This window comes from Elaeis guineensis, chromosome 11 (genome assembly GCF_000442705.2).
Source record: "Elaeis guineensis isolate ETL-2024a chromosome 11, EG11, whole genome shotgun sequence".
In the NCBI taxonomy this organism is placed as follows: Eukaryota; Viridiplantae; Streptophyta; class Magnoliopsida; order Arecales; family Arecaceae; genus Elaeis; species Elaeis guineensis.
Genome location: NC_026003.2, coordinates 2,920,233 through 2,945,361, shown reverse-complemented (window position 1 = coordinate 2,945,361; position 25,129 = coordinate 2,920,233). Strand labels below are relative to the sequence as shown.

General features: G+C 38.3%; 2 protein-coding genes across 14 annotated transcripts; both read left to right on the top strand.

The window, feature by feature from the left end:
- Window positions 1-197: 197 nt before the first annotated feature.
- On the top strand, window positions 198-4,366 carry LOC140852478 (serine carboxypeptidase-like 34). The gene is made up of 10 exons (XM_073245668.1): window positions 198-471; window positions 1,272-1,379; window positions 2,017-2,112; window positions 2,227-2,319; window positions 2,429-2,517; window positions 2,673-2,966; window positions 3,146-3,282; window positions 3,412-3,504; window positions 4,017-4,122; window positions 4,217-4,366. The coding sequence occupies exons 1-10, from the start codon at window positions 198-200 to the stop codon at window positions 4,364-4,366; spliced, it is 1,440 nt and encodes a 479-aa protein (XP_073101769.1).
- Window positions 4,367-6,796: 2,430 nt separating this feature from the next.
- LOC140852501 (putative pentatricopeptide repeat-containing protein At5g08310, mitochondrial) lies at window positions 6,797-15,356 on the top strand. 13 transcript variants are annotated; one of them, XM_073245770.1, is made up of 3 exons: window positions 6,797-9,890; window positions 14,455-14,522; window positions 14,805-15,356. In XM_073245770.1, exon 1 carries the CDS (start codon window positions 7,257-7,259, stop codon window positions 9,813-9,815), a length of 2,559 nt encoding a protein of 852 aa, XP_073101871.1. In that variant the 5' UTR covers window positions 6,797-7,256; the 3' UTR covers window positions 9,816-9,890; window positions 14,455-14,522; window positions 14,805-15,356. The 13 variants fall into 13 exon arrangements, with proteins under 13 accessions (XP_073101871.1, XP_073101870.1, XP_073101872.1 ...); XM_073245769.1 differs by having other exon boundaries at window positions 14,796-15,356; XM_073245771.1 differs by having other exon boundaries at window positions 14,444-14,522; window positions 14,845-15,356.
- Window positions 15,357-25,129: the final 9,773 nt, after the last annotated feature.

The window sequence follows — 25,129 nt, the reverse complement described above, 5'->3', positions numbered from 1 at the left end:
AATCTGTTTAATATCCAGGATTAGTATCTCTGTTAGTATACACTTAATATGGACAGATTTATAAGCATTTCTAATATAGTATTTTTTTTTTCCCCCTGCCAAAGAAAAACTTCCCTCTTCTGCATCCTCCATCCTCATATATGGAGGAGATGAGGAAGAAACTACATGCCTTCAAGTGTCTAACTACAATTCACCGGATGGGTGTCTTCTCCTCTTCTCTCTTCCTTCCCCTCCTACTCTTCTTGTGCTACTACTCGACTGTCGTTGAATCAAGTGAATTAGACAATGATTTCGTCGAGCAGCAAGAGGCCGACCGCGTGTTCAGTCTTCCCGGTCAGCCGCCGGTCAAGTTTAAGCAGTATGCCGGCTATGTTACAGTCAACGAGACCCACGGGAGGGCGCTCTTCTATTGGTTCTTCGAGGCCACTCATGACGTCCAGAACAAGCCTCTCGTCCTATGGCTTAATGGAGGTATACGTTATTCATGACCATAGAATTTTCCATTTAAGTCTCCGTACTCTACGTCCAATTCATTATCCATTCTCTCTCTCTCTCTCTCTATGTACGCACGTACACACACACACACACACACACACACACACACACATATATATATATATATATATATATATATATATATATATGGTTTTTGATTTTTTTTTAGATGTAAAGAGTTTGTAAGTCCACTAATTCTCTACATACATATAGTTGACATCTTATATGACTTTTTCTCATGATTCGATCGGTTGATCACCCTGACATATTGATGATGAAATATACCTTGAAAAGATAATCATACCAGCTCTGGAGGAGTATCTTAATTTAAAAGGGAGATCATGGTTCAAAGAAGCACGATGTAAGTGGGAAAAATATGAAATAGTTTGGAATGTCTAAAGCAATGGTGCCTTTGCCCATGAGCACATGAATACCATCATTTTGTAGTTTCCTCTCCACTTCTCTTTCTATCCTCTTGCTTTATTCCCCTGTATCAAATTTCACAAACTGTATCTTTGATTTCCATTCTGATAAGGTGGGGGAAGTGCCTCAGTGCCTCCAAGTATGCTTCCACTTATAGTCACACTCATCTGCCTTTGCTTTGACATTGGGTTTTGGCAGTTCAATCAATAACACATGCGTGCAATTCTCATCATCTTTGGCTAGATCTTGATAAAAGGCTCTTATTTACTGGAGAATTGTGTTGTTTTTGCCTAATATATATGATTTTTTTTCCTTTAATGAAAATATCAAATAACTTTTCTGATACCATCCAGGGCCTGGTTGTTCGTCCATTGGGTACGGAGAGGCAGAGGAGCTTGGGCCATTCTTAACGCAAAAAGGTTGGCCGGAGATAAAACTCAACAAGTATTCCTGGAACAAAGGCAAGGCCACTCATCACTCACCTACCACTGCATTTCCAATGTGTTAGTAAATACTATAAAAACTTGAAACGTTTAAGTTAGGTATTTCAACTAAAAATATTCCATAAAATGTTTTAGTCCATTTGCTTATGGTGTCCACCCAAAAGGGCAACTTTTTCCGAGGTTGACCATTATTTGTGAAGCAATAGTTGGGGAAGCTGCGAACCATTCAGTAAGTCTACATCAGGTGAACGCTGCAAAGGGTTGGACCTAATTTCCTTGTCTACAATTTGGTTGTCAAAATTTGCTAAGAGCTTAAGTTTATGTCCCAGAAATTAAATGGGTTAGGATTGGAACTAAAACATGATGCCGTGGTCCTTTTCTAGTCCAGACTGCACAGGTGCCATACCCGAATTGTCGGATTTGAGTCTGAAATATGGACCTGGCTCAGAACTGCATTAGATCATTTTGCCTGAGCCCGGCTTAGGAGGAACGCCCCGTTCCTCACTAAATGAACAACTTGTGTCTGTATTCTCGAAATTAAGTTTTGTCCAAGACAGAATAAGAGAATTAATAGAATTGGAGCTATAGATTTTTTTTTTTTTAATGAAACCAGCAATAGATAATAATACTCTGATTCTTCTCATTTATTATTCAGAGGCCAATTTGCTATTTCTGGAGGCCCCAGTTGGTGTGGGGTTCTCTTATACAAATACGAGCTCTGATTTGCAGAACCTTGGAGATAAGATTACTGGTAAGCTTGAAAAAGTACATTATCATTGATTCACTAATGGCCAACCTTAGTTGGTAGAGTTTGTATACATTTCATGAATACTATTGACTTTCTTCATATAATTATTATTAAAAGCTATCGACTCGTACAACTTCCTTGTGAATTGGTTTAAGAGATTCCCACAGTTCAAGTCTCATGACTTCTACATTACTGGAGAAAGTTATGCAGGTAAAGATTTGCTTCTTCTAATGATCATCACAGTAGTATTTTTTTCAGCGAATTGATTTGTAATTCCTATAGTTGGAACGTAGTTACTTTGTTATCACATCATCTGCAGGGCATTATGTTCCTCAACTTGCTGAGAAAATCATAGATGAAAACAAAAAAGCATCAGAGGATGATTATATAAATCTCAAAGGATTCATGGTAAAGTTGTTCTGAAACATCCATCACTATCATAAACTTCCTGTACTAATTAGCTCTTGGAAGTGGTTTTTTCTTGCGCCACTTTGCCATCTTTTCTTTCGTCATCAATCTTAAGAATTTGTGTTCTTAGTCATTCACCATCTCTAATGATTCAGATAGGAAATGCCGCAATAGACGACGACTCCGATCAGTGGGGGATGATCGACTATGCCTGGGACCATGCAGTCATTTCTGATCAACTGTACGAGAAAGTGAAGAAGAGCTGTAATTTCAGCGACCAGAATGTTAGCCTGGCTTGCAATAATGCATTGGACGAATACTTTGCTGTTTATAAGATCATCGACATGTATAGCTTGTATGTTCCTGTTTGTGTTAACCAGAACACTTATGCCACCTCTAAAAAACACTTCAACGTCGTAGGCTCTGCTTCTAAGCACTTCTCCAAATATGTAAGCTCTCCCTTGGCATTCTTGCTCTAGCCACAAGAATTTACTTCAGAAACGAGACTCACATTGTCCTTGAGGAGTTGCATTTTAGACAACTCCATGAGGACATGGGTCGCTTGCAAAATTTTTACAGCTTTTTCAAGTACAAATTTTGAATAAGATTGGCTTTCTCTTTGTTGTAGAGAGCGTGGCATCAGAAGCCGTCCGGCTACGATCCCTGCCAGTCAGAGTATACTGAGGTATACTTTAATCGTCCAGAGGTCCAGAAAGCCTTGCATGCCAACGTTACAGGTATTGCGTACCCCTGGACTCATTGCAGGTACAGTTCTCACTCCCTCCGTCCTCTTTGGAACCGTTTAAAGGAGCCCTCTTTCTTACCTATGTTTTCTTAATTGTTGTCCACATTCAATCACGACGGATGCTAACTATTTGATACTTTTTATGAAAGTGATGCGATCAACGATTGGAATGATGCGCCAGCATCTGTGCTCCCCATCCTGCGTAAACTCATCAATGCTGGCCTTAGAGTGTGGGTTTACAGGTGAATTTCTTTACAAGTTCGACCCGATTTAACCGTTGGATCGATATTTAGCCATGCATAATGCCAACTTACGTAGCTATGTAGCATATATCAGTTCAAGTAGGTCGGATTGGAATATGTGATGTCAAACGTGTATATCATTATAATGCAGTAGAGTCGTAGCAGTACTCCAATCCCATGATACTCCTAACAATCATAAAACATGCATATAATAATTATGGCATGGTAAAAAGAATCTCATTAACTGTATTCTAATAACCTTGTTTTACCTTGACAACATAGAACAAAGAATCATGAATTTTACAACTAATGTAGATTAATATGCTCCTTACCCTTGACATGTTCTTCACTATTTTATGTCAAATAGCTGTTGGTGCAACACATGCTCATGCGGTTCCTGCAAGTAGAAGGGTTTCATGATATCATCATATTGGTTAATTTGATACAGTGGTTGCTAAATGCTTCTCTTTTCTACTGAAGTACTCGTCCTACATGTCTATTTGGCTAAACAGTGGTGATACTGATGGAAGAGTTCCAGTCACGTCGACAAGGTACGCATTGAACAAGCTTGGCCTCAAAACTGTTCAGGAATGGTCACCATGGTACCATCATAAACAGGTAATGATTATTTAATTTCTAAGAACCATATATATTACTGTCTTCATCCTCACCTTCAAACAACCAGATGGGATAATTCCATGCGATTGTTTAGGTTGGTGGGTGGACAATCATCTACGAGGGACTTGCGTTTGTTACAATCCGTGGCGCTGGACACCAAGTTCCAACATTTACTCCTGGCCAAGCTCTACAGCTTCTCGCACACTTCTTGGCTAACCAGGATTTGCCTTCTACAGCATTCTAGCAAGTGTCCCTTGCCTATCCCATCCAGACAACATTCTAGCCATTCCGTCCATCGATCCTATGTATTAAGAATTTGATCAAAGTAAAATAAAGGAAAACATTACATCAAAAAAAAAAAAAAAAAGAAAAGAAAGAAAAACAAAAAATAGCTGTTGGAAATTGTTTTTTGAATTACACTGCTTCAGCTAGTGTTGATACATGCATGCATTGATATTTTTCATTCATGCAAATAATTTTATGATGATTTCTGCCCCTCCTCTTCAAAGTAGTATAACGATCATATCTTTAATCAAAACACATTGATATCTCAAGGATAGTTCATATCATGAACACTTGGAATACCGTAGAGATGAATTTTGCTGAGTGCTGTTTGGTTTCTTGCATGAAGATCCCTGCTTTAGGCCTTGCGAAATGCCTCGTCTAAAGATATCACTTGGTAGAACTACTTACCTGGATAATAATGAAAACATGTATATTGAGCAAATTTGCTCTAACCAAATGGAACCAGACCCTCAAAACCAAATAATTGTGATGATTTCATCTGTCGTTCCCTCTATTTTGTGCCATTGCAGGAGTACGTATATCTGAAAAATTAATCATGCCTGTCCTCAGACAGGAGCTTGTATGGTTTGTAGACTTTGACATGCAAATTTTTGAATTAGCTGAAGCTGATGGGCCTCTGAAACCTTTCCTGGGTGAAAACCGCGCGGATATCCTCAAACTCATTTGTAATTTTGTCCCACCATTATTGTCTTTTTTTTTGTCCCCGGTACATACATGGGCTTGAAGCAGAAAAAAGGGTGGGTACAATCTCTTTAATGCATCTCTTGTAGTTTTGTTTGAACTCATCAATGTATGGTTTAAGGCCAAGAGGCATACCTTGTTCATCATCCCAAAGAACCACCCTTGTCACACCTTATGGACACGATCTTTATCTTGGTTTCGGGATTCTCAAACTATAAGTACCTAAAATCTATCCGATATATAATTAATGTGGGATTAAACGCACACTTAAATAAATCCTCACATTCCTTGTTTAAGGCTTAGCATCTTTGTTAAACGAAAGTTCAAAATCTAATCATATCCAATCATAAATATTTATATATGGTTAATCTATGATCACCCTTAATGGACTTGCACTACTGTATCCTTTAATCTACCATAAGTAGGATTTATTCCGATATTATTTATAACAACCTTGAATCTCATCTAATTAGATTCTACATAAGAATCCAAGATTTCTTCGTCATGTCCTTACTTGACTAATTTCATATCACCTCTTTGCTCCATCATAGGGATCAAAAGGATATAGTGTCACCTAGATAATTCCCTAAGGACCAACTTATCGAAAATCTCCTTTTCTAGTAATGTGGCCTAGTCTGACTAGCATTGCATCAAATGCCTCCACATAAGACCATCAGGGTATGGCATCACCTTGCCGCCTGCAAGAGTAGAAAATACGACCAAAATTCCATGTCCCTTTTCAATCAAGAGAAATCCTTGAGTGTCCATGTATATCTTGACAATCTGCCACTGTACCAAATAACATGTATGAGCTTTTATATGATGTAGCAAATTTATGATTTTATTTAACAAGACTAGTTGGAAAGTGTTATTTAAATTTTTTGATATTATATAAGTAATTAAAATATCTACAATTCACAATCGATGTATGGGCTAAACATATACCAACACGGACTCCTACAGAGTTTTCTATTTTAGCTTTGGCTAAATATCTGATTCCAATCAAATCCCATTATGAACATCGTGAACTAATCCATGATCAGTCCAAACAAATTGTGCTATAGTATTCCTTATTCCACGTGGGTTATGAATGGATTTGTCCTAATGCCATTTACAATGACCCGTGAACTCATTTGTTGCCGTTGAAAATCAATTTGACTAAGTCGTCAAGTTAGTTAGTACGCTGGGGAGCTCGACAAGATGGTTAAGGAGTTGTCAAAGATCTCAAGGCATTTTGGATGATAGATGATGGTGGCTGAATCTTTGCTCCAATGCTGATGCTAATCCCAAAATACTACAAGCAAAGAAAATCTGCTTGCTAAAGAGTATCTTGTAGGGATCTTTTGGCGTCAAAGTCCGATCACTTTCAAGAAAAATAAGGGAGGTTCTCAGTAAGTGACAGAGAAAGAGAGACAGAGAGAAAGGGAACTCAGATTTGAAAGAAGAGAGTTCCGCTGTAAAGAGATTCCACTTGGTCTAGTTGCACTTGAGCGAGCTTGTCACTTGGAGACTTGTTACTTACATGGAGGATCCTCTGGAGTAATTTATATAAACGAGGGTGGGAGTCCGTCATGGTAGAATCTTAAGATATGCAAGGATGGCCATTGCTACGTTCAAAAGATAATATTAAAGCATAATTTTGTCATGTATCTTACGATTACAGGGCCCGTTCTGTTGTCGTGAGTTAGTCGTAACTGAACGAGGAGAGACTGCGTCTCTGGGTTCAGATAGCCGATCTCTCGAAGTGGTACGGTCATTGACATCAAACCGCACCGTAGATTAGCCCAGACCATTTGCCGGAGAAATTACATCCTACACCCGGTGTACCCCGAGTACGCCGGACCAGCAAAATGCCGCCATGTGGATATTCTAGCCACCTCAGCGGTACCGGTGAATTACATCCTCCGTCACCGCAACCCATGCCGGTGGAATGCTGCAAAACAGAACTGTCGCCAACTAAGAAGATAAAAGAAGAGCAGCTGCTTTTTGGATCGTTATTTATTCCGTAACATTTTTGTGCCTCTTCGTTCTTCCCCAGACTCCACTAATGGTGGCTCTCTGCACCATTTCGACGAACCCTTCTCGCTGAACCATCGCTTACTTCAAAATTTGATGAGATATCGTCTCTCACTACCCTCCATCTTATCATGGCTTTAAGAGCAATCAGAACGACCAGCAGCTTCTCCCCTCCCAAACTCCTCATTCCTTCGCTCCCATCTAACCCTAATTTCCACTCCAACTCCGTCCCCATCGATCCTACCCTACCGGGCAATCAACTCGTCCACCAACTGCTCGACCTATTCTCCCATCCACCCGGCCTCCGAGAAAGAAGCGAGGAGCTCCACCACCTCGGCCGCAGACTGACACCCGAGATGGTCGAGATCGTCCTCAAGGACCTCAAAGGGTGGACTGCCGCTCACAAGTTCTTCCGGTGGGCCTCGTGGCAGCAGGGGTTCCACCACAACCGCTACACCTACAATGCCATGGCCTCCATCCTCGCCCGGGCGCGTCAACGTGCCCAGCTGAAAGCCCTGGCGGCGGAGGTGGTTTCAGTTCGCTGCCCAATGACTCCCGGGGCCTTGGGGTTCTTGATAAGGTGCCTCGGTAATGAGGGCTTGATCGAAGAGGCCAATTTGGTCTTCGATCATGCTGGGGATTTGAATTGCGTTCCAAATTCATACACTTATAACTGTTTGCTTGAGGCCTTGGCTAAGGCCGGTCGGGTCGAAGCAGTGGAATCAAGATTTCAGGAGATGGTGGTTGGTCAAGGATGGCAGCCTGACAAATACACCCTTACATCGGTCTTGCAGTCATACTGCAATGCCAGGAAGTTGGAGGAGGTGCTGGAAATCTTCAACAGGATGAATGGCAATGGGTGGGTTGATGGGCATGTTTTGACGGTCCTAATCGTCACATTTTGCAAGTGGGGAGAGGTTGACAGAGCGTGTGAATTGATCCAGCAGATGGAGGATCTTGGGATGATGCTGAGTGAGAAAACATTTCACATCTTGGTTCATGGCTTTTCGAGGCAGGGAAGGGTGGACAAGGCGCTCGAGATTTTTGAGAAAATGAAGGTTTCAGGGTTTCATGGGGATTTGGCACTTTACAGTGTTTTGATTGAGGGGCTTTGTGAGGGAAAAGAGCTCGTGAAGGCTTTGGATTTGTATATGGAGATGAAGGACAATTGTACATATCCTGATGCTCGATTAATCAAGAAGATGATCTCGAGACTTTGCGGGGAAGGGGACTTAGTCAATGCAAACAAGTTGCTTGAGGAAAATTTGGAGATGTTGAATATGGGTAGCCTGATCTCTCTTTATGATGCAGTTCTAGATGGGCTAGTTAATCATGGTGATGTAGATAGAGCTCATGTGCTACTAAGGGCAATGATGGAATCGCAAAGCTCGCAGGCCTCACAAGTGGAAGTCAATGAGAATGGATTTAGTGAATCTGGTGCTGCAACCGAAACCCTATTTCAGATCAAGAAACCTGTTTGCCCAAACGCTGACTCTTTTAATATTGTGATCTGTGGTTTATGCAAGATCCAGAAGCTGGATGTGGCTTTAGTTCTTTTGAATGATATGATCAAAGTAGGTTGCAGAGGGAAACTTCTGATGTACAATAATTTGATTAGCGAGCTGTGTAATGTGGACAGGTTGGAGGAAAGTTATGAGCTTTTGAGAAAAATGAAGGAATTTGGGTTTACACCCACAGAGTTCACTTACAATTCTATGTTTTACTGCCTTTGCAAAAGAAGGGACTTATCAAGTACCCTTGACTTGCTTAGGGAGATGCGATGTCAAGGATATGTGCCATGGATAAAGCATTGCACCATGATGGTCCAGCAGCTCTGCAGAAATGGAAAAGTAGCAGAAGCTTCTGGTTTTTTGGATGACATGGTTAAGGTGGGTTTTCTTCCTGACATGGTTGCTTACTCTGCGGCTATTGATGGAATGTGTAAGATTGGAGAGATAGACAAAGCACTAGGTCTTTTCCGTGACATATCTTCAAATTGTTATTTACCAGATGTGGTTGCTCATAATATTTTGATTAATGGATTTTGCAAGGCTGGTAGAATGAATTCAGCACAGGCAATTCTAGATGAAATGTTAGAGAAGGGACTTGTGCCTTCTGTAGTCACGTACAATCTGATGATTGATGGTTGGTGCAAAGCTTACAGGATTGACAATGCACTTGCTTGCTTTGCTAAGATGATTGATGAAGCAAGGTCACCCACAGTAGTCACATACACAAGCTTAATTGATGGCTTGTACAATGCTGGAAGGGCTGAAGATGCTTTTGCTTTGTGGAATGAAATGAGGGAGAAAGAATGTCCTCCAAACCAGATGAGTTACACGGCTCTTGTCCATGGTCTATGCAAGTGCGGTGATGCAGATGTTGCTCTTATCTATTACAAAGAAATGAAGGAAAGGGATTTTGAGCTAGATACTTCTGTCTATTTGTTGCTGATAAACTCTTTGGTTTTGAAAGGAAATTCAGTTAAAGCTTTTGAGCTTTTGAAAGATGTTCTTCGAAGGGAAAGCTTTCCTTCTACTGATTCTAAGAATTTCCGATTGATGAAGAAAGCAATACACAATCTATACAAAGATGAATCTACTTCTTTGGATGTGAGGATACTCATTGAGGGGGGATATGTTCCATTCATGAAAAGTGTCCATGACATTGGGGAGGACGTGAGGAAATAATATGCTGTTTGATTGAACTTGGAGAAAGTTTTCCTAGCATGCTTCAAAAGCTGCCTTCAGATATAATGCTTCTGGGTACATGCATGTTTGAACGTCTCTTCTTTTACAAAAGGCTATAGGTTTAATGGTGCTTTTGCTGCAGGGAATGTTTTCTTCCATTACTGACCAAGGTGTTTACTATTTCAAGAGAGTTAAAGCTCCATGCTCTTAGACTTTTATTCCTCAAGTCATATTTCTGTAGTAGCTTACTTTTGTATATATCCAGGCATGAACAAAAATTCCATTTTTTTTACCAAATACATCTGGATAGGTTACAGGATTGTATCTAAATTAACAAAAAATCATTGCTCTAAAAATATGATCTTTTCATTGCTCTAAAAATCTGATCTTGAATAGATAGCATGGGGCTGATTACTTATGTTTTTGCTTGAATTTCAGATAGGTCTTATATAAGTATTATGTTGTAGATCGATGACTTACTACTGCATTGGGCTATGCATATATTTGTCCTTGACATCTAAATGCAAAAGTACCTCAAAATCTCTCATTAAGAGATATCATCTCTGTGCATATTCATTTATTATTCTTGTACAAACATGCTTGCTTTATGTCCAGCAAAGAACATTTCATTTCATTAAATGTAACAGAGCAAGAAAAAGAAATAGATCTTATGTTTCCCATAATGCAGGACATAGCACAGAACTCAGTATTTATGCTCCACTTAGATTTTTAATAAGTTCTTATGTAAGTTTTAGGTTATAGAGCCATGGAGGGAGGCTGCAAAAGAGGGTAGGCTGTAGTGGTGGGTAGGTAGAGGCAATGGTGGAGAGGAGGCCTTGGTGGATGCTGTGATGAGTGAGGGAGGTAGGAGGGAGGCAACTAAAGGAGAGCAGTGTGGGAATATTCTTTTGATTTTTTTTAAAATAAATATGGTGAGAAGTTTCTCATTTTCTATTAGACTGTGCACTTATTCCGAGTGAAGCCTAGGCCTAATCTTCTTTCTAGTAAATGGACCTTGGCTAGGATTGAGTCGATCATTAATATGATGGACCGGGCATGGTTTTGAAGTGGGCTAGCTTAAGCCTAGACCATTAGCAACCCTAGCTGATATCTTCTTGCCATTCTCCTCATTTTTCACATGTTGGTTGCGCATCATTTTAATTTATAAAATGCTTAACACACACACACATAATTCAAGGTATCCTCATCATTTTTCAAATGCTTTGCATGCACCACCACATTTATGTATATTAATTACATACTGACCTTTTGGTTAAACTTTCTAACTTCCCAACTTTAACTTTATTTTGGCCTTTCTACATGAAGTGGCAAACATGGGCATGATTGTATTATGATTTGAATTGATTCCCATATTGATGGTGAACCTAGCTGAAGGCTACTTTGCTGGTGTAAACTTGGATGATGTGTATAAGAATAAATGACAATTTTGAGAGAAGTTTGGATGATGCTATTCTTTTTGTGAACTATAACTTTGTGTGCCATATTTTCGGTCTTGGTAGTATAGCGAATTATGTTAGTTTGAACTAAAGTTCGTCGATTCGAAATCGGATCCTATGTTGGCTGACCGACGATATGAATTGGTATGCCTCTGTACTCGACCATACCAAGCTTGAACCGACATGGAAACGAGGAAGCATCGAGGAGGACAAGAGAGAGGGGGGAAGATAGGGAGGAAGGGAGGGAAGGAAAGAGCAACTGGTGGAGATGCTGACGGCAGCCACCGGATGGCCATGGAGGCCCTCGGAGGGCTGTCAAGGCCTCCGGGGTTCCACAGTCGTCTACAAGAGGAGAATGGAGAGAAACGGAGAGAGGGGGGACAGAGAGAAATGGAGGGAGGAAAAAATGGTAAGGAGGCCACAGGAGGGCCACTATGGCAGCTGGATGGCTGAAATTGATCTTGCAGATGCCGTGGGTTCAAAATAAGTGCAATCCGTCCTTGTTCATCGCATTTGTTTTTAATGCAATTTACAATGAAGCCGGCAATGGATTTATTTTGGTTGTTTGGCGGCCCTCCAACGGCCTCCCATTGCCTTCCCCTCTCACCATTTCTGTCCCTCCCCCTTCTCTTTATCTCTGTCGCTAATCTTCTTTTGCATAGGATCGTGGAGCCTCGAAGGCCTCAGTGGGCCGCCGACAGCCACCACCGGTCTTTTCCTTTCCTTTCCTCCCCTTGACTCTCTCTCTTCTTCTCTTTTCTTTTTTTTTGCTCTGTTTTTGCTAACGTTCCGAATTGAATGCTTGAATCGCATAGGCTGGCTGCTGGTATAGTTCGACACACCCCGAACCACCTGATTCAGAATAGTTCAGCATTCCATGGTTTGAATAGAAGCATTATATTTAGTATACCAAAATATGTCTGGATATTTTAACACCATTTTTGGACCCCTGATAGTTAGACTTTTGTATATGTATTTGGTTCAAGATACACTACAACCCTTCATTAAATTGAGAGTCGATCAATTCAAGCTAATAATTATTTTGGTACATTTGATTCTCTTTATTTATATAAGTAACTTCCAACAGAATCTGTTTTTTTTTCTTTTTTTGGAAAAAAAAATCAGCTGACCAGCTGAAGATTTAACTTACCTGAATAAATGTGGTAATTATTTCTATATTTTGATTGATTTCAATTACACATGGTTTTTTTTTTCTACAACAGTATAATCTTAACATGTATTTGAGAAAAAAGGGTGATATTGGTACAAAATATCAGATTCACAATCTAAGAATGTAGACCTTGTTTTTGTAAAAGGGGATGGTAGAGAAGATGATTAACCTTGATCAAGGGCTTTATTGGTTCCTTTTTATCGAAGGTGCACATGATTGCTTTTTCATGCTAGAGAAAATACAAATTCAAGTCTGATTATTAACAATATCAGTACTTGGAGCTTGTCACCAGGCCTCAAGTGCTGCAACATGTTGTATGCCTCCTTTGATTTAGGATGGTGTACTTAGGATGGGATAATTGACATCCAGTTCCTCTTGTTTAGCTGCCAGTTGATATTTAATCCCCATTGACTGAGTGTTTTCCTGCCTTCTGATTTCAATGGAATGGCCATTTAGTATTTACTCCCTGGCTCTATGCACACTTACACGGTGTGCAAAATGGATGTGTATGGCATGTGTGTGTAAACAAGAGTATGTTGGAACAGGCATAAGTGTTTGCAGAACACTAGTATAAGTGTGTGCAGGACTAAAATTTTTATGCTAAATGTTTAAGGACGGAAAATGAAATGGCAGTCAACTAAAGGATCAGAAGTTATGTTTCCCATTTAGGATAGGACCTAAGGTGGTTGCCATACCAACACTGATGTATGATCTTAGTTGCTTGAATTGGGACTGAATGCATAGATGGATTTGGGTGTCAAAGCGGGGATCCTATTCATAAAAATTTTAGTTTACTGATGTGGGGCTTAGGGTTTGCAAGATGCTTAGATAGGTAAGAAGCAAAAGTTACAAGTTGCAAGAAGTTTATAGTGAGAAACTACTGGGTGTCCTTCATGCCTCTCTTGCTGACAGATGAAACAGATGTTTAGGAGAACTCTTGCTGGTCAGATGCAAGATTACTTGACTGTTGGCTGGTAGCTAATGACTTGAATTTCTTGGAAGTGATCTAGTGGTGGTGCGTTAGATTGCAGATGATCTTCTTTAGGATTGGTCGCTCTGTTGTTGTTTAAGCTCTCAAATGGCCTGGCTGAATGGAACTGGGAGAATTTTGGATGTGTTATTTCTTCAAGGATGCTATCTAACATTTTATATAGCTGATTTCCTGAAAAGTTGATACAAAATGAGACTATGTCATCTCATTTCTGACAGCTTGCGAACAAGAGTGCCTACCTTGCAATGGGATCATGGACGATGACATTGTCTCTAATGCCAAAGTATACTAGAAAGGACTTTGAAAAGTTCTTGTTCACTGGTGTCTTGTATAAGCAAGCTGTCCATCTTTTCACTGAGGAAGGAACCAAGGCATCAAAGTCAAGGATATTCATAAGATTCCCTCCAAGCTTCAAATGTCACCTCTTTATGATTCCTGTCACTTATCTGCCTTTTCCTGAAATCACTAACTAGCATGAAGTATCCAGAATCGCCAACCTTGGGGGGATATTTTTCTAGATACTGCAATTTTTCAGGTCTGTCTATAGTATTATTTACCTAATCCTGTTCTGTGGCTATTATAGTCAATGTATGATTAGTGTTTGTTATTTTCTTTAAGATGCCATAGATATAGCTGAGTATTATTTAAATTTTTGGCACTGAAAGGACAGTTTCACGAAGATGGTTAAACCATCTCGGCATGTTCACTTGACCGAAAGTATCGGCTTTTATTTGAAAGATAGATAGAGTCAAATTTATGAAATGAAAGTAAAGTGCAAAGGCCCCTGTTGTTATAATTAGTAGTTTTCCCCTTCACGGCAAATTTTTACTTTTCTACCTAGTCTTTTGCATTTTTCATATTATGTGTGGGTATTTCCTGATTTGCCAGTGAGTGCATCGCAAGGCTATTCAGTTGTAATATTTATCTTTCTATGGATACCCAGTAAGCCAATGTACGGATGGTTGCTTATTCCTTTTGCTAATTGAATATCTGAATCATTACTTTTTAGTTTGATGACAGCTGAGCTTGCTTGGGCATGGAAAGCAATGAAATTTCAGGGGAGCAACAAATTGTTGATACAAATGCAGGTGTGTTCATTGTTGGCACAACACCAATGTCTATGTTGTACTTCTCATTCTTGAATTTATGCTGCATCTCTGGAAGGAAACTTGTACCTCTACTTAATCATAATTCTTTACCGTAAATGAAGACATTTGTGATATAAATTTTGAAAACAGAATATATTTTAGCACTTATCAGGAATTTTAGCTGACTGATTTAATCAACTTTTAACTGCAAGCTGTTCACTTATTTCTGATTCTCCTGGCTAACACCTTTTGTTTGTGTTATTTTGCTGGAAGCTCGCTTAGGTGAACAGTGAAATAACCGTGTCACCTGGTGGTTTGGCAGGAGAGATCGTTTGAGTTGATACCAAGACAGGTCCTCCCGGGAGGGTTTGCGTTTTCTTGGAGGAGTAATGATGCTTTAGTCACTATGAGCATGTGTCTCGGCTGGTAATGCATGATGTCCTATTGATACATGGGCATTAGGGTGTGGATCCTGTCAGTGGTGTATGCACCCAGCGGAGGGGAAGGCCAACAGGGGCTTCGGAATGAGCTGCACAAGATTGAGGATTGACAAATTTCATGGATTGAACAGTCCATAGATTTCACACAGACGTAAGACGTAGTAGACTTTGGACAGATTATAACCACTCGTAGTTTCAATGGTGGAAATTCTCATTGGCTGCGGGTAAATTGAGACAGCAATTATCCAATCGGTTGTAGCAGCACTTCAACTCTCTAACCAACTTCTCTACATTTTGGACATACATGGATTCTTAACAATGTGCCTGCGTGACTTTGCTATCTTTGGCTGCTTATATATGGAGGGAATGAAATGGATAAATCTTCATGAACAAATCCTTTCCTGAAAATGCATGGTTGTCTCTTGTATTTCTTTTTTTAACTGTCCGGTCTATTATTTGTAAACATAAGCACCCGCTTAATTGCAGTAAAAATCCATTCAAAGAAAATGCGAGATGAGTAGGAAGGAGAGCAATAAACTTCTTATTTTTATCAACCTATTGGACGCCGATTGGCTGGGGGACAGCAAATCTAGATTAACTAGATGTGGAAAAATATTGTGATAAAATACAGAAGGATTTAGAATAAACCCGTTATATCTTTTTCACAGAGTCGTTTTATCTAGATTTTCCCAAATTTAATGGATTAGCAGAGTCAAAGGATTATATTGGCAGCATGTTAATTTTTTAAGTGGGTTTAAAGTCTCTTCGGGAGTTGGGTGAGTATCACAAAAGCCAGGTCGGTTCGAATTCCGTCATAGTTTTAAGCCCTGTAACCCAAGCAGGTCTTGAAATTTCCCTTTTACACCCTACCTTAATGCCTCTCTGCCTACGTGTGTTTTATCCTTTTTTATGTTTTTTTTTATCATTATTGCATCAAATATATGGTCATTTATTTAGATCTATATAATAATAATAAAATAAATGGTATTCCGTATTGACACATAAAATTACAGGATAATATCCCGCAATACGACGTATCAAGTTTTATTTTTGTATTTTTTATATTTTTAAATAAAAAATAAAAAATATAAATATAAATAGTATAATAAAAAATAAAAAATATTTTAAATTATTATAATTTAATTTTATTCTAAAAAATGAAGAAAATAAGAAGCAGATAGAATCACGATCGTAAAAAATCAGACCTTTTGCCCTCCAACCTTATCGTCAATGTCGCCTCCAAAGCTTATGCTCTCCCGTCTACCCTCTTCAAAAAATTGAATCTTGGTGATGCTGATCATGATGGAAAGATGGAAGAAACTTCTCAGAAGCAAACGAAACAATCATCTGAGCCTGACTCCACGGTGCTCAAGTCTCCACCAAAAGATACCGATGATATGTTTAAGAAGATACTACAAGAATATTGAATATTAGCAACAATATTAGTGACAGAAAAAAATTCCGTCGCTAATAACACCTTTTAACTACCATAAAACCGATAAAAAATCTTATCATCACTAATACTATTAGAGACGATAATATAATTATTAGCGACGGTATTTGCCATCACTAAAAGTATTTAAATTTTTTTAATTTTTTATAAAATTTAAATATAAAATAATTATTAGTGACGGCGAATTGGGATTATTAGCAATAGGAATCTTGCCATCGCTAACAATTTTTTTAAAAAAAATTGAATAATAATTTTAAAAAATATTTTTTTTAAAACGTTATTAGCGATCGAGTTAGCGATGGCGATATTTTTTCGTTGCTAATAATTCAAAAAATAATTTTGATTCAATTTGAATTCAATTTAAATCCGATTTGAATCTAAAACAAAATCCTGTCAAATCTAATTTAATTAAACTTTGAATCTAAATCCTACTTAGATTATAAAATTTAATTAATCTCAAAATAAGTAAAAATTAATTAAATTAAATCTGATTTAAATCAATAAGGAGAAAATGATTTTCAATTTGGGTTCAATTCGAATCCGATTCGAATCCAATTCGAAATCCTATCAATTCTAATTCAATTAGACTTTGAATCGAAGTCCTACTTGGATTATAAAATCCAAGTACCTTCAAATTAAGTTAAACCTAATTAAATTTAATTTGATTTAAATCAATTAGAAAAAAATAGTTTCCAATTTGAATTCGATTCAAATCCAATTCGAATCTGTTTCGAATCTAATTCAAAATCCTGTCAAACCAAATTTAATTAGACTTTGAATCCAAGTCCTAATTAGATTGTAAAATTTAATTATCCTCAAATTAAGTCAAGTCTAATTAAATTTAATCTGATTTAAATCAATTAGGAGAAAATAATTTTTAATTTGGATTCAATTCGAATCCGGTTCGAATCTAATTCGAAATCCTGTTAATCCTAATTTAATTAGGCTTTGAATCCAAATCCTATTTGGATTATAAAACTCAATTAGTCTCAAATTAAGTCAAATTTAGTTAAATTAAATTTAATTTAAATTAATTAAGACTTGATCCATAATTCAATTTGAATCTAATTCAAAATCCTATCAAACCTAATTCAATTAGGCTTTGAATCTATGCCCTACTTGATAGAAAACCACTACGGTTTCGTACGTGAAGTTCAAAAATTTTTCTAAACATAAGCAGTGAAAATAAATAAATTAAAATATTTTTAATTTATTTATATATCAGATCTAATCTGAAAATCATAGTTAGGATCTTGATAAGAATATTCAACCATGATCTGAAATCTGAAAAAGAAAACAAGCAGTTAAAAAAAATAAATCGAAGATCAGATCTTCATACCTCAGATTCTGCGGATGTCCTGGATTCTAATCGTAGCCGCGCACACACCTGGCCTCTGCTGGTATCCATACAGAGATGTCTGATCGGAGCATCGAGATCACCGGTGTGCTAGCACCTTGCAGATCTCGCTTCTCATTCTTGAATTTAGATCTCTTCTTCTAGATCTCGAAGAAGGAGATCACTGTGTGAACTCTTTCACGCAGATCTGATAGGATCTGAACCAGATCACATGAAGAGAAGAAGAACCCTTCTTCTTCTCTTCTTCTCTTTCTTTCTCTTCTTAGGTCTGATCTCTATCAGATGTGGGCATGGACATGAAGGGAGAAAGGAGGAGGAGGAAGTTGGGTGTTGAAAAATTCTTGTGTCCAAAAGAAGTCGCCTATTCTTTTAATGCAAGAAACCTCATGCCCTTTCTTTTTTGTCGCACCACACCTCTTATCTCACACACAATCTTTTTCTTAATGCCTTAATAGATCAAATCCTATTTGATCTTGGGTGTTCAAATCAAGTCAAAGGGTAGAAAGGTCTTGAGATAAAGTTGTGATGTAAGAAAGGAACCTCCACTCACAATTAGCGCACGTCCACCTTTTCTCAATTTTTTTTGTCATACAAAAAAATTTTTTTACACCCCAATCAGATGGATTTCTATCTTATTTTGAATCAAATTCAAGTTAAAAAAATCTGGAGGAAAAAAAATACCAGATAAGGTGGGGCACCAATACCCCCTCCCCTTTTACGCATGCAAGAAAAGAAGGATGAGAAAAATAATACCTCTCTTCCCTTCTTTGCATGATGTCTGGAGAGAGAGTCCCAAGGCACCTAGGCTCTCTGAGTCATGGTTCTTCTGGTTCAAGTTGGACCTTAATCGGCTTCAAATCGAGTTCGAATCGAATCGAATTCAAAAAAGCTATCAAGCCTGATCCAATCAAGCTTGTAATCCAAATCTGATTTGGATAATTGAACATAATTAGTATTAAATTAAATTAAGTCTAATTAAATTAAATTTGATTTAAATTAATTAAAATTTAATTTATAATTTAATCAATTTTTAAAAAATTATAATATTTATAATTAAGTCCATACGCTAACAATTAGTAGCAGTTTCTAAAATTCAAACTATCAATCCGATTGATAATTTGAATATGATCCAAGCCGTTGATCAGGTCATGCTCCTTTTGTGTGTGACCCCTTAGGTTCTATTATGTCTGGTAGTGAGACATACCATGATCTCCATCACAGTATCATCGAAACTCTTTTCGATGGACTAAAATAATTCCAACTCACCTTAACAAAGATCATTGATCCGAAAATAATCTTAGTGAGTTCTCATGATCCACCAATGATGTCTAGCAATATATAGCGATAATCCAGTAGAACAGAAAAGATGAACCCCTAGGTACAGTTATCGTGTGATACAATTCCTCTATCGTGAGTTCCGACTTGACGAAAATCATGGAGAACTCGTCAAACCCCATCGTCAGTCATATACTAGATTGGCTCGACACGAGTTCATCTATAAATCTCGTAAAATTTTTTTTCAGCATTCACACTTATTCTGGCTAGAGATTTTCTGAACTCAATCTTATGAATCGTATAAGACTTTTTCTTTTCTACCAAGATTGATAGATTCCATCTAGGTGCATGCTACTCCAAACAGCGAACCTGAACCTACAATAGCTAACATACACAGTAAGGACCCGAATGGCTAGAGACCAAGAGAATATGCAGTCAAACTAGATAGCTTTGTTGCGAACAACCAATATATCACAGGTTAAAGGACCAGTCACACCACTGCAGCATCGAAAAAGACCACTGATGAGTGAGTAGACATCCAAGTGATTTCTCGTATTGGTCATACTCAGTGCAAGTTGTTCTTTAACAGCCACCTGCACTCTCATCTCAATATTTCTACACCGCAGACTCAAGACTCATCTGTCCTAAAGGGAGGTAATCCGTGCATCGATCTTGAATGGATTGATCACCGTCCTCCGTAACGATCTTTCGATCGAGAGTATTAGAAATTAACCACTAATGATGTATGTCTCAAATTCTCAATACTTTGAGAATATATAAAATTATTTTTATTAATTTTTAGGATAAATCATGGACACATAAGACATGATTGGTTATAAAGACTGCCCATCAAGTACAAAACATGCCCTAAAAAAAATATGTGTCAGTCAAAATTGACTTCTAGGGCACACATCTAATATTACTTGGATTATAAAATTTAATTAGTCTCAAATTAAATTAAATCTAATTAAATTAAATCTGATTTAAGTCATTTAGGATTTAATCCATGATTCAATTCAAATCCGATTCGAGTCCAATTCGAAATCTTGCCAAACCTAATTCAATTAGACTTTGAATCCAAGTCCTACGTAGATTATAAAATCAAATTAACCTCAAATTAAGTCAAATCTAATTAAATTAAATCTGATTTAAATTAATTAGAATTTGATCTATAATTCAATTCGAATCTGATTCGAATTCAATTCGAAATCTTGTCAAACCTAATTCAATAAGGCTTTGAATTCAAGTTCTACTTGGATTATAAAATCTAATTAGCCTCAAATTAAGTCTAGTTTAATTAAATTAAATCTAATTTAAATCAATTAGGACTTGATCCATGATTCAATTCGAATTCAATTCAAATACGATTTAAATCTAATTCAAAATTCTGTCAAATCTAATTTAATTAGACTTTAAATCCAAATCCTACTTAGAATATTAAAACCCAACTAGTCTCAAATTAAGTCAAGCCTCATTAAATTAAATCTAATTTAAATCAATTAAGAATTGATCCATAAATTAATTAAGTCCAAAAGTTAAATAAAATTCAATAATAATTTTTAACCACCCAAAAATTGATCAAGGAGATAAAAATTAATATTAAAATTTAATAGTATTTGCGACATCATTAGTGACAGAATAATTTATCATCGCTAATAATTTTGAAAAAAAAATATTATTTTAATTTTTTTTAAAAAATTAATATTAAAATTTAATATTTCAATAAAAATTTAATAGTATTAGCGATGATGAATAGTTATTAGCGATGAAAACTGTTGTTGCTAATATCTTGGCACGTAAAATGAGGTTTTACCGACCGTATTACCGACGGTCATCTTACCGTCCATAATAGTCCCACTAAAATACACCTCTAGCCCATCAGAGGGAAAAAAAATTCTACGTTCGTTCTCCTTCTTCCTGCAAATCTCCTCTTGTTCTCCTCCATCTCGACTTTTTCCCACCATGCTGGCGCCTCCTCCTAATCGGTGGTGACCCCCCTCCCCGGCACATCCTTCCTAGCATTCCTTGCTCCCCGCGTGTCCTGCTTCCCGATGTCCCGACCGTGCTAGTGCCTCTTATGTCGTGGCCTCGAGCCTGCCACACCTCGCTCGCGATCACCCCAACCCCACCGGCACCTCCTACGCCACGACCTCGAGCTAGTCGCCCCGACCTCACCTCGCCTGCGACCGTCCTGACCCCGCCAGCATCTCCTACACCACAGCCCCAAGCCTGCTGCCCCGACCCTACCTCACCTGTGGCCGCCCCAACCCTGCCGGTGCCTCCTGCACCGCCACCCCGAGCTAGCCTCTCTAGCCCCACCTCGCTTGTGGCTACCCCGACCCCGCTGGCACCTCCTACGCTGCGGCCCCTTGCCTGCTGCCCTGGTCCTGCCTTGCCCGTGGCTGCCTTGACCCCATTAGTGCCTCCTATGTCGCGGCTCTAAGCCAGCCACCCCAGCCCCTCCTCGCTTGCGACTGCCCCGACCCCATTGGTCGGACCCTACGGCCCTTGCCCCACCGGGTTCCCCATGGCCCCATCCCTGCCGACCTGACCGTGCGGCCCCTGCCCTGCCACCCCCAACCCACAGCCCCAACCCTGCGGCCTCGTTCCCACGCCAGCACACCTACTATTGTGAGTATTAACGATGGCTAATGTTGTCTAGTATTAGTGACGGTATTAGCGATGGCTAACACTGTCACTAAAAGTTAATTAAATATTGATTTAATTAATTAGTTAGATATTTAATTAATTAATTAATTAGATGTATGGGACTTGGGTCTTGACATGTAGAGTGCTCGGCTGAGGGAAGGTGCTGGGTAGCATTGTAAACACAAGATCAGAGCGGAAGATCTCAATATTTGCCTATCCCACTCAAAAATTTGGACATGAGGTTCGTCAAATTTTCTCCTATACTAAACTTTGACAGGCAGAGATATATATTTTGCTAAACTGCATGGAGGTCAACCCATATATTCTGTAAGTATCCATCACAATCCTGATTTTTTAATCACTTTTTTTATTATACTTATCTTATGCATGATTAAGCAATATGATGAGATGCTGAAAGGAGAAAATTCGAGCATAAGTGATGAAGAAATATCAACACAACGCTCAGAGAACTTTACATGTTGGTTCCATCAATTGGTAAGCATCCATTATCATTTTATATATTTTGATTTTCTTCAATTTATTCTTTTTATAATATATAGGTCATTTAAGGGAGCGAGTCCATACCAACAAAGTTGAGACCATTAGGTTACGGGCTTGAAAAATACGTGACATGCTATAATAGCTGTAATGTAAATGATTTCAAATTTCACACCGAGCAATATAGAAATTATAAAAATACAATGAACAATAGTGTGTGTATAAAAAGCAGCTGGTGGGAAGATAAGACGGAGAGTGACTACTATGAAATTCTCAAAGAAGTGATTAAGATAAGCTACATTGGAGGTAATAGTATCATTCTATTTAAGTGCCAATGATTCGATACCAATAATAGTATGAAGGTTGATCTATGGTATGGGCTTATTAAAATTAAATATGGATCAAAAGCTTATGTCAACGAGCCATTTGTACTACCTGCACAAGCTGCTCAAGTATATTATACTCTTTTTCCATCAAGAGAAAGAAGAATGAATGATTGACGGGCTGTATGCAAAATTAAGTCTCGAACCATTTATTACGCGCTCGAAGAAGAAGAGCCCTAATTACCAAGATACTTTCAAGAGAATGAGACAGTAGGAGTTCATCAATCCTTTGATGATGTGGAATTAGATGCTTTAGAAATTTTTCTATATGAAGATGGCCAATATGAGGAGGTAGATCCAACTGAGATTGTTTTAAAGGATAATCCTCCCCAAGAAGGAGAAGAAGATCGAAGAAGAAGAGGAAGAAGAGGAAAAAATCGGAAGAAGATTTTGAAGGATACTAAACATCTGAAGAGGCCGATGAGTAGTGCTAAGTATATAATTCTTAGATCATTTTAATTACTTATCTTGTATTATTTTAAATCTTACATTGTCATCCATAATTGTATAATTAATTTGATGAATCTATTTATTTTTATTTTCAGAGAGCATACATCATATTTTCTAGAGGTTGGAGCTGCACCAGTCGAGGATAGAGCTCTTGAGGAGAGAGCGATCACGCGGCTAGCTCATATGGTTCTGCACCTCTCACACCGGACGGTCAGCTCTAACACTTTATATATTCTCATTTATGTTATTTTATCATTTGTTAACTAATATAACATTCTTTGTATTAGATATTTTGCACTCAGATTCGAAGGACAAGGGGTCACCAATGACCCCACAGTCGCATGCAGCAGTGACCGCCGACTCTCAAACATAGCACCATGGTCGAGGATCCGTCTGACTCGTGGCACCTCCGACTCGATCGGAGGATAGAGAGATCATCCATATCCAAAGCCACTCGTAAGTACTACATGCTCAATTAATAAATTTAGAATTTAGTAATTTTAGAATTAACATTTATTCTTCGAAATCAATTTTGCAGTACATTCAGAAAGCCTTCTATGTCTCTGTCGTTACCAAGATTATATGTCGATTGATGTCGGTACTAATGAATGAGTTTTTGAGTTGGTCGTCGGGAGCTTGTGATGCAATCTGGAAGATATTTTTGGTAAGTCAAAACTAGTTATTTTTAAATTCTCGGTACATTGGTATTTTAATTACATATTAATACATACTTGCTTCTATCTTGCAAGAGTACTACCGATTTGAGACTCTCCAGGATGAGGAGGCTGACCATCGGACCTTCTGGAGTGGTCACACGGAGGCTCCGAGATGGCCTCTATAGCCTCAGGCAGTCCGCCATCCAACACTCTGGTTCCCAGTCGCCATCAAACTAGAGGTCCTTTATGGATCACTGGATATGGACGGACATATGGCAGGTCCTATACGACCATTGGAGCAGTGAGGAGTACTCCAGTAGACAGCAAAGGGTCCGACAGAATCGAACCATCTAGTAGGATCCGATCAGACACACGGATGGCTCGGTCGGCACATATGTTGTGGCCGATAGACTGATAAAAAATCTATACCAAAATTCTTCACTAGAACTGTAAAAACTCTTATATGCATGCTTTAACTAATTTAATTTTATTATTTATTTATTATAGATATGGCAGTTAGATCATCCACCAGACCAACTACAGTTGTGGCGGGCCATACATCAGTTTAGAAGGATTGGTGACTATTTAGATTCTATGTCGCGACAGATCATGGTAAGAACTTCAAATTTTATTTACTAATTAAGTTATTACAGGATTTGATTTTTATATTAGAACTAATGTATTTCTTAATAGTGCAGATGCATTACACAGCATACGTTGCTGAGAGGTATCATGATGATCCATCTTTTTCAACCCCATTGATCTTGAGGGATGGCTCAGCGCCATCGGGGGGTGAGTAGGAGTCGGGCTATAGGATTCGACCACAGCTTCGATCCTCCATCGGCTCGATAGCCTTCGACATTCTCACAGACCTTGACATTTCAGACCTAAAGCGATGCATATATGGAGAAGGTCGTGTAGAGGCTTCTAAGCTAGCAACCTCAGAATCACCTAAATGCCATCCGCAATATGATCGTGGAGCTTTTTCGAGATCCACAGCTGCACGATCAGCTAGGCTCGTCATCTCAATGATCACATTAGATAATTATATTACTAAATCTTTTTATTTTTTAAGTTTTCATATTTAGAAACTTCATATATTTAAGTTTGAGTCCAAAAAAAGAGATCTAGGGACTAAAAATTCAATCTAACTATCTAATCGATGGATCGGGGTGTCTATAGTTTCGTATCATCGAATAAAATATATAAAAATAATCTATTCAAGAATCAGAGGAGTGTATCGAAAATACACCTCCGTATTGAAAGATACATCTCCATATCAAAATTACTAATATTATTTTATTTTTTTTGTTACAGGATGCTGGGACATCCAACTCTTATCCATCGTTACTGGAGAGGAGCAGGAGAAGGAGGAGGTGGACGATGATGAGGATCAGATCTGATTTTTTTTTTGATGTATTATATATTTTTTTGATACTCTTATAA

Excerpts from the sequence above, each read along its gene's own strand:
- LOC140852478 (XM_073245668.1), top strand. The coding sequence starts at position 198 with ATGGGTGTCTTCTCCTCTTCTCTCTTCCTTCCCCTCCTACTCTTCTTG. Across the intron at positions 1,380-2,016 it reads CAAGTATTCCTGGAACAAAG|AGGCCAATTTGCTATTTCTG; the intron begins GCAAGGCCACTC and ends TTTATTATTCAG. Across the intron at positions 2,967-3,145 it reads CTAAGCACTTCTCCAAATAT|AGAGCGTGGCATCAGAAGCC; the intron begins GTAAGCTCTCCC and ends TCTTTGTTGTAG.
- LOC140852501 (XM_073245770.1), top strand. The coding sequence starts at position 7,257 with ATGGCTTTAAGAGCAATCAGAACGACCAGCAGCTTCTCCCCTCCCAAA.